A 13958-nucleotide genomic window follows, 5' to 3' on the forward strand; every position below is an offset into this window, starting at 1 on the left:
GTTACTAATACCATCGCTTACCATCCATCCATCGCTGCTGCTGCTATTTTCATATGCGCTCATATGTGCGCTGTTACAAACTTATTTAACATACAAAGTTATCTTGTCAAATTTTCAAATCAGACCCTAATAGCAATGAATCTGGCAAACTGATACTTTATTCAAACTAGCTTCTTTGATTTTTATTTACATTTTTATTGACCCAAATATAATTTCATTCGAGTTAATCTGATGTTAGTGCAAACAGTCTCGTATCTCCCTCCTTCCCTTTGATACCAAACATGACAACAAGATTAGATCAAACATGGAACGTATGACCAATGACAATTCTTTGTTTTTCCAGCATGGAAAAATGTGAAAATAGAAAAAAAAAAAATTTTTTTTCTAAACATTTGCTTTAAAGAAAATAATATTACAAGAAAAAAGATATATATTTTATTTTAATAGGAATTCATTATTGAGATGATTATTTTTTTATTAATTTTATTTATTGCAGACTATTATCCTAATCTTTTTTAGTTGTTTCACAACGTTTCGGCCAACTATTCCTGTGGCCTTCTTCGTCAGATGGTAACTGCGATGGAATTAGGAGATTCGGAGTTCCTATCCTGTCTCGGTTACTACCTGAGGAAGGCCAGAGGAATAGTTGGCCGAAACGTTGTGAAACAAGAACTAAATAGATGAGGATAATAGTCCGCAATAAAATAAAATTAATAAAAAATAATTAAAAAAAAAAGACGCTGCACGATCTTACCATAACTCTGGATGAGTTCAATAAAAGGTAAAAACGAGGCTGCGATGATCAGATTACAAAACCAACAGGTCATTGATCCAAGTCCGTTACCAGTGCTGCGTGCCCATAATGGGTAAATCTCAGCATTCACCGTCCAAGGAAGAGGACCCATACCTGCAGTTATCAATAGTAATCTTTGATTAGAAATGATAATTAAGAATACGTTTAAGAAATTAAAATACGTATAGGTTTTATATTATCTATAATAAACATGCATTCTACAATATTAACATAAAAAATTACATCAACCAACATGGGAGAATACTTTATATAAATAACAAACAACAGTAAAGTATCGAATTGGGTAACACTTGTTTTATGCATGCAATTTTATGCAACAAAATTTTTCCTACATAATTGTTGTAGGTAGGATGCAGCTTCTAGTCACAAGTAGATTCTAGGCAAATTACCACCTTAGAGTAAGTTTAAAGCATAGTTGAATTTATAGCTATGTGTGACAAATGTTTGTTGGAAAGCATTATTAAAATTATTTATCTTCTTGTTTGTTATGCCTCTTCAGGTCGTTCTCCATAAGTTTAAAATTTTAGCATATCAAAGTCATATGACAATTACTTGATAGACATACATATACATGCATATAAACATTATATATACAGATATCAATACACACACACACACACACACATATATATATATATATAACTATACATGCATATACACATAACTATACATGTTTCGTTGAACAGTAGGGATAATTCCTGTTCGTTTCTCTTCCGATCCATCTTTTCTATTTGTCAAGCCAATGTTCAAACGTTCTGTTCAAGTGTGAAAAGAAATTTACCATAGCTGTGAACGTTTTTGACTCCCAGAAGTCGTGATGAATTAAAAAATTGTGTTTAGTGAATTTATTGAAAAAGTCAATTAAATGTGCTTAGTGTTTTTATTGAAAAAGTCAATTAAATGTGTTTAGTGCTTTTATTGAAAAAGTCAATTAAAATTGTTTAAAAGCACTTAAGTATACCTTCTCCTTCATATTGAGCCTGATTGATGGTCAATTTGTTCATGCGAATGAGTTGGGCCTCTATTATGGAGAGGCACAATATGAGACGGCTAGAATGGCAGTATTTTTTATTAATATGTTTCTTAATTCATTTTTGTGGATGTCATGTGCTACTAGATGTTGGTAGATGGAACTATTAGGGGAAGACAAGTGACATGTAATTAGTTCAAGTCATTTGTCATTGCGGGTGAGAGAGGACTTAGCAAGGGGTCAGGATTAATTAAAATCATTAAATGACATGGATGCAATACAACTTAACCCGAATCACACAAGAAAAAAAATTAACTAACCTGTAGCAAAAAATATGAGGAAAAGAGCCAGTCCAACAACTGCTACCCATGAAAAAGATATAGGACAATAATTGGGAGCCCATTTAGTTGAATATGTAGCAAGAGCTAGTGAAGAATTACATGCCCCTACTTCAGATAACTGGGGGGAGGTGGGACTGACAGGAAGACAACTATCTGTGGTGTTGGGATTAGCTGCATAACAAAAGCCACAGACTTCATCTTTGATACACTCGTTACATCGACTGAAAAATAAAAAGAAAAAAAAAGAAAAAGAATAAAATAACTATCATGTAAATATATATATATATATATATATATATATATATATATATATATATATATATATATAAAGATTTTCCATTACCGGAAAACTTTAAAAAATAAAATTTAATACAACACAAATTGGTTTTACTGCATATCAACTTCTAAGTGCTATTTCCTGTTTTAAACAGGAAGTAGCTGGTATTAGTTAATTTGGCAACACCTGCCGGAGTAGGTTTTTATAATCTTTTTATAAAAGATGACAGGAGTTGTTTTTGTACAATTCTGAAAATGTAAGTGAAAGGTAAAACATTGTTAAATAAATAAAAAGTATTTGAAAATTGATTTTTTTAATGTTTATTTACTAATGCTTTTTTAAATATGTTTATTTACAGATGTTTTATTTAAATATGTTTATTTAAAAATGTTTTTTAAATGTTTATTTACAAATGTTTTTTAAATGTTTATTTACAAATGTTTTTTAAATATGTTTATTTACAGATGTTTTTCAAATATGTTTATTTACAGATGTTTTTTCAATATGTTTATTTACAGATGTTTTTTAATATGTTTATTTACAGATGTTTTGTAATGTTTATTTATTATTGTTTTGTAAATATGTTTATTAATGTTTTTTAAATATGTTTATTTATAGATGTTTTTTAATATTGTTATTTATAGATGTCTTTTAATATTGTTATTTATAGATGTTTTTAATATATTTACTTATGTTTTTTAAATATGTTTATTTACAGATGTTTTTTAAATATGTTTATTTACAGATGTTTTTTAATATGTTTACTTGTAGATGTGTTTTTAATATGTCTATGTTTTTTAATGTTTATAGATGTTTTAATATGTTTATTTATAGATGTTTTTATATATATTTTTACAGATGTTTTTTAAATGTTTATTTACAGATGTTTTTTAAATGTTTATTTACAGATGTTTTTTAAATGTTTATTTACAGATGTTTTTTTAAATATGTTTATTTACAGATGTTTTTAAATATGTTTATTTACAGATGTTTTTAAATATGTTTATTTACAGATGTTTTCAAATATTTATTTAATGTTTTTTTAAATGTTTATTTACAGATGTTTTTTAAATATGTTTATTTACAAATGTTTTTTAAATATGATCATTTACAGATGTTTTTAAATATGATCATTTACAGATGTTTTTAAATATAGTTATTTACAGATGTTTTACATATGAATATTTACAGATGTTTTTTAAATGCTTTTTGCAGATGTTTTAAAAATATGTTAATTCACATTATTTTACATATTTTTAGAAAACATGAGTAAATAAATGTTTGTTTACAGATGTCTTCAAATATGTTTACTTTAATTTTAATATGTTTATTTACAGTTGTTTTTATTGTCTATTTACATGTTTTTTATATGTGATGTTTTTAATATGTACATTTAAAATGTTTTTAAAATATATTTACAGATGTTTTTAAATATGTTTGTTTACAAATGATTTGTTAAATATGTTTATTTAGTAAGGTTTTTCAAATATACTTTTTACAGATGATTTTATATATGTTTATTTACAGATTTTTTTAAATATATTCATTTACAGATTTTTTTTAATGTTTATTTACAGATGTTTTTTAAATATGTTTATAGATGTTTTAATACGTTTATTTATAGCTGTTTTTAATATGTTTATTTACATGTGTTTTTACAAAATATATTTATTTACAAATGTTTTTAAAAAATTTGTACACACGTTTTTAGTATGATTCTTTTCAAATGTTTACATAATATGTTTAAATTCAAATGTTTTTATATGCTTATTTACATGTTTTTAAATATGTTTATTTACATGTTTTTTTAATGTCTAATTAAATGTCTTGAATGTTTATTCACAAATGATTTTAATTTTTTATTTACAGATGTTTTTTAAATATATTTATGCTTTTTATGTTTAACAGATGTTTTTGAATGTTTTAGACATGTTTTTTTAAATATTTTTATAGATGTTTTTCAATATACTTATTTACAAATGTTTTTCAATATGTTTATTTACAGATGTTTGTTTAAATATATTTATTTACCGATATTTTAAATATTTATTTACAGATAATTTTTTAATATATTTATCTACTGATGCTTTTTTTAATATGATTATTTACAGATGTTCTTTTACAAATGTTTTATGTTTATTCACAGATTTTTTTTTAAAATTATTTATTTACATGTTTTCTTTAAAATATGTTTAAAGATGTTTTTGTTAATATATTTATTTACAGAAACATTTTCACAGAAATAATGCATACTAGACTACCCGTGACCTGTTGGTTCAGTATGTTATATTAGCTATGGAATTAATGTATGAGCGTGACACTTGTGACGTAAAGAAAATAGTTTTTTGTGACATAACAGAAACATTTCTATGAAAGTATATGAAAATGAAAAAAGAATATAGATAGATTTCTATGAGTCGTTCTGTTTATAATTCTTTATTTTTGAAAAATAAACTTATAGCTATTGAATTATAAGTAGTTTGCCATACTTACAGGTAAATGTGCACTCAACAGATAGCATAATATTTAAAGTTAAATTCAAATTTTGATATATCTTTTAATTTAAATGCGAAAAACAAAAACAATTGAAAACGTACAAAGTAAAACAATGTTTTATTGTTGTGTTGATTATTTATTTGTAACGCCAATTTAAAAAAACATATTTTCAGGGTTATTTATTTATGTTGGTAGTGTAGAAAAAAATGTATGAATGTTTTTTAAGAAAGGTGTATTAAAAAAATGGAGAATAAATTAAAAAAAAGATGACGGCGGTGGGTAAATCGCCATTGTAAAATGCTCTTATGATTGTCAACGGGTTAAAGTAGATTTATTTGTAAGAAAACTGAGTTAAAATGACTTAAACGTAATATGGAAATGAACGATATGAAATAAAATGCAGAAAGTATTAAGAATTGTTTATTTGCATAATTCAAACGCAAAAAAAAAAACAATTGGGATGCTGAATACACAGTAAAACAATATGTTTTATTGTCACATTGATTATTTGTTTATGTATGCATGTGCAACCGGAAGTTGTAAACCGGATGTTGGGTTACAACACCCATTACAAGGTCATTTGAGTTTTATAATTATATAGATTGAAAGGACCATAAATGTCTCACATGTGATAAATTAAATACAATAAAGAAAATAAATTTTAACAGAGTTCCAAAAATATGAATGTTTATAATATGTAATAAATTAAACTACATAATAAGGGATACGGAAATACATATATGAATCGATAAAAGCAACAAAAATTCTTCGCCTTGTAGTCTTAAACTAAAAACTGCAATGGAACTTGTGTTATTTTATTTCTGAACCTATTTTAAACATGTTTTTTAAACATTTTTCTAATTCCATTTTCTTCACTTTTTGTTTTATTTTTACTTTTATAGTTTAATTTATTTGCATTATTATTCATCAGACTACTGTTTTCATCTTGAGTGTGATTTTCACAATGTTTTGGTCGATGGAACCTCCGACCTTCTTCAGGTGTATCTTGTCGAACTCGGGAATTTGGACGAAATTTCAAGCAGAACCCTTTATTTACTCACGGGGGTAGTGTGCTCTTGTTTCATCAGCCATGATTGGATAGAGGTCCTAAGTAATTCGCAATTGTATTTTTTGGTTGCCCACACTGAGGATTGAACCTTCAACCTTCAGGAGAATATCACTTTTTACAATTGATTTTTCCAAGTACTCTAACCACTGCGGAACTAATCAGGGTTCAAATTGTGCTCCTTGATTATTAAATTACTTTTTGATGGGTGCTAGAGTGTAGAACTCATTTCTTTGCTTTATTGTATTGGAATTTATGATTAGTGCCGACTCAAAAATTCTTCTTAAAGGTTTATCATGTGCGAATTTGATTAAACTGAAGGAATGGTTACGATATGAAATATGGATAAACGTGCATTGAGGAGATTGCCATTTTTTTTTTATCTCTTATATTTTGTAAGTCTTGTACTTAATTCACGTTGGGTTTCTCCTACATATGCTTGATGGCAATTAATGCAGGGGATGGTGTATATTCCAGCATTAGAATATCCAAACAGTTGTGCGGGAAGGATAATCGGTACGAGTTTAGGCTCCTTACTGTGGGGTCCCGATTTCAAATCTCACTAGATTCAGCCACTCTGATGAGTCGTAGATGACGAAACATGTGTCAGTGGATAATTATATTTTGAAAACAATATATTATACATAAACACTTCTTGATCTATTTATAAATGTATTCCTTTTACAGTTCAAGGGAGAGAACTCCGGCTACCTGAAAAAAGAAAAAAAACCTGATATAACAATAATGAATATCTCCTGGAAATTAAAAAAAAAAAATCTACATAACTAAAATTCAAAGCTGGATGCAATATCTTGACAATGGAAACTGGCATCTGTAGGATGTCATTTTTGAAATTGATTTTCAAATTTACCTATCTTTAGCTATATAGGTATTTGTTAATTTTTCTTTCTCAAATAAATCTATATCACTTACTCCCATGTTTGCCTTGGCTTTCCCCTACGTACTGACCCTGCCACATCAACTGTTCTACATTGACTACCTCAAGAACTCTTATTGATCCTAATAGAAATGGTGCACACGAGTAAGCAAAGAAAATTCTGGAACCATGTACCAGAGTAAACTAATAAATTGGAGTATTTTCATGGCAAGTGCTCAGATGAGCTCCAATCTCTGGTCCTCCCTCACCAAACACCCGTCTAGCAGAAAACACTATCACTAAGTTCCCCCACTCTTTAACTGTGCCTAAACCTAAATGTAGATTCCATGAGCAAAGCTTCTTTCTTAGAACTGCACGCCTATGGAATATGGAATTGTCTTCCGTTTTCCTGCTTTCCAGCTGACTACAATATGGTTGTCTTCAAGTCTAATGTAAACAAGTTTTTGACGAGCCGTTCCATATAAGTGAACAAATTCACTGAATTTCCATTACAAACGATGACTATATTGTCCAATTTCTACTGTACACTCTTTAAGCCTTATCCTCGAGTAGCCTTTTGGCCTTGACAAGTAGGGATGCCTATGTAAAAAAAAAAAAGGGCATGGAGTAAGGATCATTCTGTGATGTCAAGTGTCCGAAAGCTTCTGATCTAGTTTTCGACACACACGTCCAAAAGCCTCCAGTTTTTCAGCACAGGTAATGGAAGAACTGTTTTGTTTTGACAACACTTTTCTCGGGGAGTCAAGATTATTCCCTGTTGTTAAAAAGTGTGAACAGGTAAACTGAATACGAAACTGTTGATTTTACAAAACATGATAGAGAAATCTTTATTAATGTCAGAAATTTTAAACCCTTACCTGTAAGTTGAACAGGTGCTGTTAATTAAGTCTCCTGTGGCATTAACCCAGGGAGAATATTTATCTGCCATAAGAAATGTTGTTCCTAAACATATACTGCTGAAGGCAAGACCTGAAAAATAAAACAAAATATATTTTTTATGCAATCATCCAATTTGTTTAAACATTTAATAAATTCATTTAAAAAAAAAAAAAAAAAAGATTGACAAGTTTAATAGTTTTATTTATTTATTTACCAAACTTCATGGAATCTAACCTCCTTCGTCACTGAGAAATGATTTACACAAATTCTCTTTTCAGAAAACTTGAAAGGTCGTTTTAGTCCTTACGGCCATTAACGGTCCAAGGGAGATAATTCCAATGTACCAGAAAGATTTTCCATTTTGCTGTCAGTTGCTTCAGTATTGAAATACACTTGTGTAAAGTTTCTTTTTTTATTCATTATTCCATTATTGTGCACATTTTTCTTCGGTTTCCAGTTCAATGGACTGAGTAAATAGGAGAATTTATCGATAAGACTGTCTTTTGTGTAAAGCTGGTTTTAGAAATCCTTTGATTCATTTCAGCAAGTCATTTATAGACAAAAGCACGATCGCTTATGGAGTATTTTATTACAATATATCAGGAACTTTTACTTGCAATCACCAAACAAATCAAAAATATTATGCACTTTATCATAGGTTAATTATATGCTTTCTTTAAATTATTTTTAATTACAAGTTTGCTTATCTACAGTTAATGTGATATCAGCAGCATTGTCAGATTGTTTTTTTTTGTAAATACTATTTGCTTTATGAGCATTAGTGTTGATAGAATTCATCACTAAACTTCCAATGGCTAAATTGTTATCAAGTAACAGAATCTCCTTTGACAAGCACAAAAGTATTAAATGAAGCTAAATAACCTAGTATATCACAACAGTGGTTTTTGTGGTTTAAAATATAAAGATTAAATGTTACCTACTCTAACAATGGAGAAAAAAAAAATGAAGGCTTACTAGCTTAAAAAGGTATATATATATATATATATATATATATATATATACATATATATATATTTTAAACAAACGACTAGATGTAATCCACGGATGTTTGCACAGAAACAGATATTTAATTTCACGCACTAGAGCAGACTAGTTAAAAAAAATAGTAAAAACGAAACGCATAATATAAGGAAAGATAAAAGATGCTAGGGAGGTAATCCTAGATATAAAAAATGATTCCATGAGAGTGACCCTGGATTGAGTAATAATACGATGAAATACCAAGCAAAACAGGAACATTAAAATAAACACACATTAATGTAAAAATAAAATTATATGATAATTGGAAAAAATAAATAGAAAAAAAGGGGAAATTAAAACAAAAATAAATAATTAATAAATAAAAAATAAAAATACGAAACTACGGGGTAAAACGGAAAACTATCTTCACATAACAAGATTGAGGAAGTGAGCAGGCATAGCTTTGGAAATCTTTTTACCGGAATACAATGTTAAAAATATAGCATTTGTTGTAAAAATCTAATGGATAAACATCTGAAGAAGTTGGTGGGGACAGGATATTTTTATGGACACATAAATCGTAAAATTGCCTACCCACTAAAGAAACAGCTGTAATGGAAAAAATCCAGGAAATAAACGAAGGTTATAAGAAGGAAAACGTGAGTCTGAATTTTCAATAAAATTTTACACTATATATATATATATATATATATATATATATATATATATATATATATATACACTGCTGATCCAAAATTTAAGACCACTTCAAAATCTTTAAAAAAAAACAACTTTTTTTAAGGATAGATTTTAAACTCTTCCGACTTAAGGTTACCAATACTACAATCTAAAAGGTTATGGAAACAAAAAGCTATATTCCAAAGATTTATTTTTTAAATTTACATTTTTATTAAATTAGGCTTTTTACACATGATCAAAGTTATAAAACCAGAGACAAAAAATTCTATTAAATTGTACAAAAAGTGTACGTAAATATTCAACAATCAAACTTAATGAGAAGTTCTACCTCCACTGCTTTTGAAGACTTCAAAAATTCTTTAGGGCATGCTAGAAATAAGGGTTTCCATTAAGGTGCGGGGGATCCTGCTCCAGTTTCTCAAGATGGCTTCACAAAGTTCATTTTTTGCTGAATATTGTTTGCCATTTCGATAAACCTCTCTTGCCATTCATCCCCAAATATTTTCAATTGGGTTCAAGCCCGTGAGCATGTAGGATGTCCCAAGAGATGGACTCCATTTTCTTGTAGAAAGCTCAAGGTCCGTCTTGCAGTGTGGATTGCAACATTATCTTGTTGGAATAACTATCCATCTCCACACAAACGATGACCCTCCATCATCAAAGATGCTTTTTGTAGCATGCTAACATAATCAACTGCTGTCTAACGACCCTGCACCACCTGGAGCTCCATCGTCCTTCTGTAAGAAAAGGCACCTCATGTCATTGCAGACCCTGCACCACTATGACGTGTGGAAAAAATTTCAAGGGGCATGTTTTTGTCATGCCAATATCACTGGAAGTCATCAGGACCATCTAAATTGAATTTTTTCTTATCAGAAAACAGGACTTTCTCCCACTTCTCAACGTCCCGGGTTTGATATTCATGACCAAATCTTAAGCGGTTCACTTTGTGACATAGAAGCAATCGAGGAATTTGTTTACACTTTTTATTCACCATGCTTTTTTGTTGTAAGTGTTGTTCAATGGTTATTGGACTGCAATCAGCATCTGCCTTAATTTGACTAAAAGAAAGTCCTCTGTCATTCATAACAACCCGTCTGATTCTCCTACTCAATGCAGGAGAAATTCGGGGGGGGGGGTACCAAAGGATTTTGCTTTTCCATAATTCTCAGTTTTCTTTAGAAAGTTGCAAATAACTGTTTAATGCGATTTACCTTAGCTGCTATTGCTCGCTGTGACAAACTTTGCTTATGGAATCCTACAATTTGAGAGTGCTCAACTTCGGTTAGTTTTCTTGCTTTAGGCATGGTAACACCTTTACACAGTGATTGCTAATCTCTAACCGAACTAAAAACATTAGAATTACCATAAATCTAACAATTTATACCCTTGGTCTTATAATTTTGATCATGTGTAAAAAGCCTAATTTAATAAAAATGCAAATTTTTAAATAAAATGTTTGGAATGTACTTTTTTGTTTCCATAACCTTTTAGATTGTAGTATTAGTAAACTTAAGTTGGAAGAGTTTAAAATCTATCCTTAAAAAAAAAAGAAGGTTTCTTTTTAAAGATTTTTAAGTAATCTTAAATTTTTATTCAGCAGTGTATATAAAAAATATGATTTGTAGGTGTTGTTGTGGTGATGATGAAGTGGAGTTTCATTATTTTTCTTATGGTCTTGAAGTTTTGTATGTATTAACAAAAGTATGTAGGTAAATGGAATTTTTTCATTCTTTACAATAACATGCAAAATGGCGGTGGCAGTAATGATGGTGGCGTAACCTAAATAAGAAATATTTTCATATTTTGAAACTTAGGTTTTTTTATTTACAAGCTAGCATGTTCGTTTTCTTTAAAAAAAATTGAAATCGAAAATTACCTCCGAGTCCAATGATTGCCAATTTCCTTCTGCCGACTGTATCTACTAACCAAACTCCAAGAATGGAAAATACAAGGCTCACACAGTTGACCATAACAGAGTCCCAGATTGCATTTGTCACATTTCCAACTCCGGCCATTTGGATGATAGTGCCACTGAAATATCTGAGGGAAAAAAGAAAAAAAAACTTTTTGAATTAGAAAACAATGGATTGTGTAAAGAAAAAAACAACAGCAAAAAAAAAAACAGATTTTTTTTTATTTTGTTCATCCCACAAGCAATACATACTGCCACTGAAACATAAGAGCCAATAAGATAGGAAGCATATTTACAGGGGGCAATCTATGTGGGGAGTTGGGCATCAACATGTTTGTTCACATCACATTTAAATTTCTGCATGTTCAAGAAAAGATATTAGAGCAGAAACTTTTCCGACATCGAGGGACCTTTACAGTCAAGTGGTGCGATTTTGATGCTAGTTGGGTGGGTCTGGGGGTATTTACGTTAAGTGGGATACAAATATGTCTTTAATCAGCAGAAAGATGCAAGGGAAGGTCTTGCATTTCAGTTAGAGACAATAAACATTCAAAGGAATAACAGATTATTAAATGAATCCAATCAGTGTTTCACTCCGTTTGCTCAAAGCTTAAGATTCACTATTTTTTGTGCAAAAGAAATTTTTTCATTTTTATTTATTCATGACTGTACATGAAAGTTTCTTTAAATGGTTAAATATCTGACGGAATGTGGTATTGCAGAAAAAAACAAAAATAATTTAATTACAATTAATTGCTGTAACTCATTTTGTTTATTAAAGAACTCTAGTTTAATTGAATATATATATATATATATATATATATATTTTAGAGGGAATTTCACCTGGAGTCTAAAGAGCAGAGTTTATTTTCATGTATTAGTAAATGTATTAATACTTTTAAAAGAAAACATTGCCAATTGTACTGTAGATATATAATAAGCTCAATAGATATAGATATTAACCCTTATCCCCGAGTGGCTTCCGGGCCTTGATAAGTGGTGACTACCTTCTAAAATATATATATATATATATATATATATATATATATATATATATATATATATATCCTAGAGCTATATTAATATTGAGTAAAACGATTCATAATTCGAGTTGATTTTTTGTTTTTCCTTTTGAAACTGATTTTTATTTCACAATTATGAATCATTTTACTCAATATTAATATATAAGTCTTTAGATTTGTGTGGCTAGGTTTCCTTCCTTTTATCTATTTGCCTATCTGGTACCTTTTTTATGCATCTTTACTTTTATATGGTTTTTATATGCTAATTAACATATCATAGACTAGATCTTTAAATAATATTATACTTTATTATTATTATTACTATTATTACTAGCAGTTCAGTCCAGCTTTGTTCGGGCCCTATGTACTGTCCATAATTTTCCCTACATGTGAATACACTTTATGTAAGATTTCAAATGTTTAGACCAAGATTTGTCTGAGTAATTCCGTAGAGACTGCAGAGGTCATTTTTTAAAACTTTGACCTCAATTATGAACCCTTAACATTTATTATTTTGGTCTCAAATCAAAATAAAAAGTTTTACCCGTGTCCAAGTTACCTACATCTAAAAGTTCAAGTCTTTAGACCCAAAATTAGCAGAGGAATTTGGTAGAACCTGCAACTCTTTCAACTTTGACCTTTGGCAGCCAAATTTTCGCCCCAAAACTGATTAAAATGCTTACCGCATGTCTGAATACCTGTTATCTATAAATTTCAAATGTTTAGACCCAAAATTGGCTGAGTAGTTTGCTAGATACTGCAAAGGTCAAATCTTTTGAACTTTGACTCCTTGGCAGCTCAAATTTTCAACCCAAACCGATTAAAAAACTGGCCCTATCTCTGAATACCCTTTATGTAAAATTTCAAATGTTTAGACCAGAAATTGGCTGAGTAATTTGGTAGAGACCGCAGAGGTCAATGTTTTTTAAACTTTGACCCCATAACATTTATTTTTTGGGGCTCAAATCAGATTAAAAAGTTTGATCCATCTACAAGTAACCTACATATAAAATTTCAAGTGTTTAGACACAAAATTGACGGAGGAGTTTGGTAGAATTTTCAATGGTCAAGTCGTTGAACTTTGACCCCTTGACAGCCAAATTTCTAGCCGGAAACCGATTAAAACGATTTTCCCAAATCTCAATACTCCTTATGTTAAATCTCGAGTCTCTAGACCAAAAATTGACAGAATTATTTGGTAGGGAAATGCACACACACACACACACACATTTTCACTTTATATATAGATTATTATATTTACTTAATTATATATACTATCGGGCCATGTGGAAATTCCACAGGGGACTCATTCAGATGCAATATATTGATGTTGGCATTCTGTAGATGTTCAGCATAAATGGAGATGCTCTGATATTATTGTAGCTCTTTTGTTAAAACTGCAAAAGTATTTATCTAAGCTAGCAGGGACGCCCAGCATAGCCCGGTCATAAGGCACGCTTAAATACATTTTAATTCTTGCAGATTTCATATATATTATTATTATAGAGTTAATGTTCTATCAATTTTTATATATCATAAAGAAAGTTGCAGTTTTAAAAATAAAAAATATATCCATGACTTGGGTGCATCGAAACCAAAA

At 29.3% G+C, this 13958-nt stretch overlaps 1 protein-coding gene across 1 annotated transcript in view; it reads right to left on the reverse strand.

Moving 5' to 3' along the window:
* Positions 1 to 13958, reverse strand: part of LOC145243950 (proton myo-inositol cotransporter-like) — a 97350-nt gene that overhangs the window by 4457 nt on the left and 78935 nt on the right. Inside the window, exons 6-9 of the mRNA XM_080107077.1 lie at positions 11301 to 11464; positions 7720 to 7831; positions 2105 to 2346; positions 755 to 907 (exon numbers count right to left, since the gene is read on the reverse strand). Of these exons, the coding sequence (XP_079963203.1) occupies positions 755 to 907; positions 2105 to 2346; positions 7720 to 7831; positions 11301 to 11464 (671 nt within the window). The remainder of the gene's footprint in view (positions 1 to 754; positions 908 to 2104; positions 2347 to 7719; positions 7832 to 11300; positions 11465 to 13958) is intronic.

The sequence above is a fragment of the Euprymna scolopes genome, chromosome 22, assembly GCF_053919585.1.
Source record: "Euprymna scolopes isolate OS-2025 chromosome 22, ASM5391958v1, whole genome shotgun sequence".
Lineage (NCBI taxonomy): Eukaryota > Metazoa > Mollusca > Cephalopoda > Sepiida > Sepiolidae > Euprymna > Euprymna scolopes.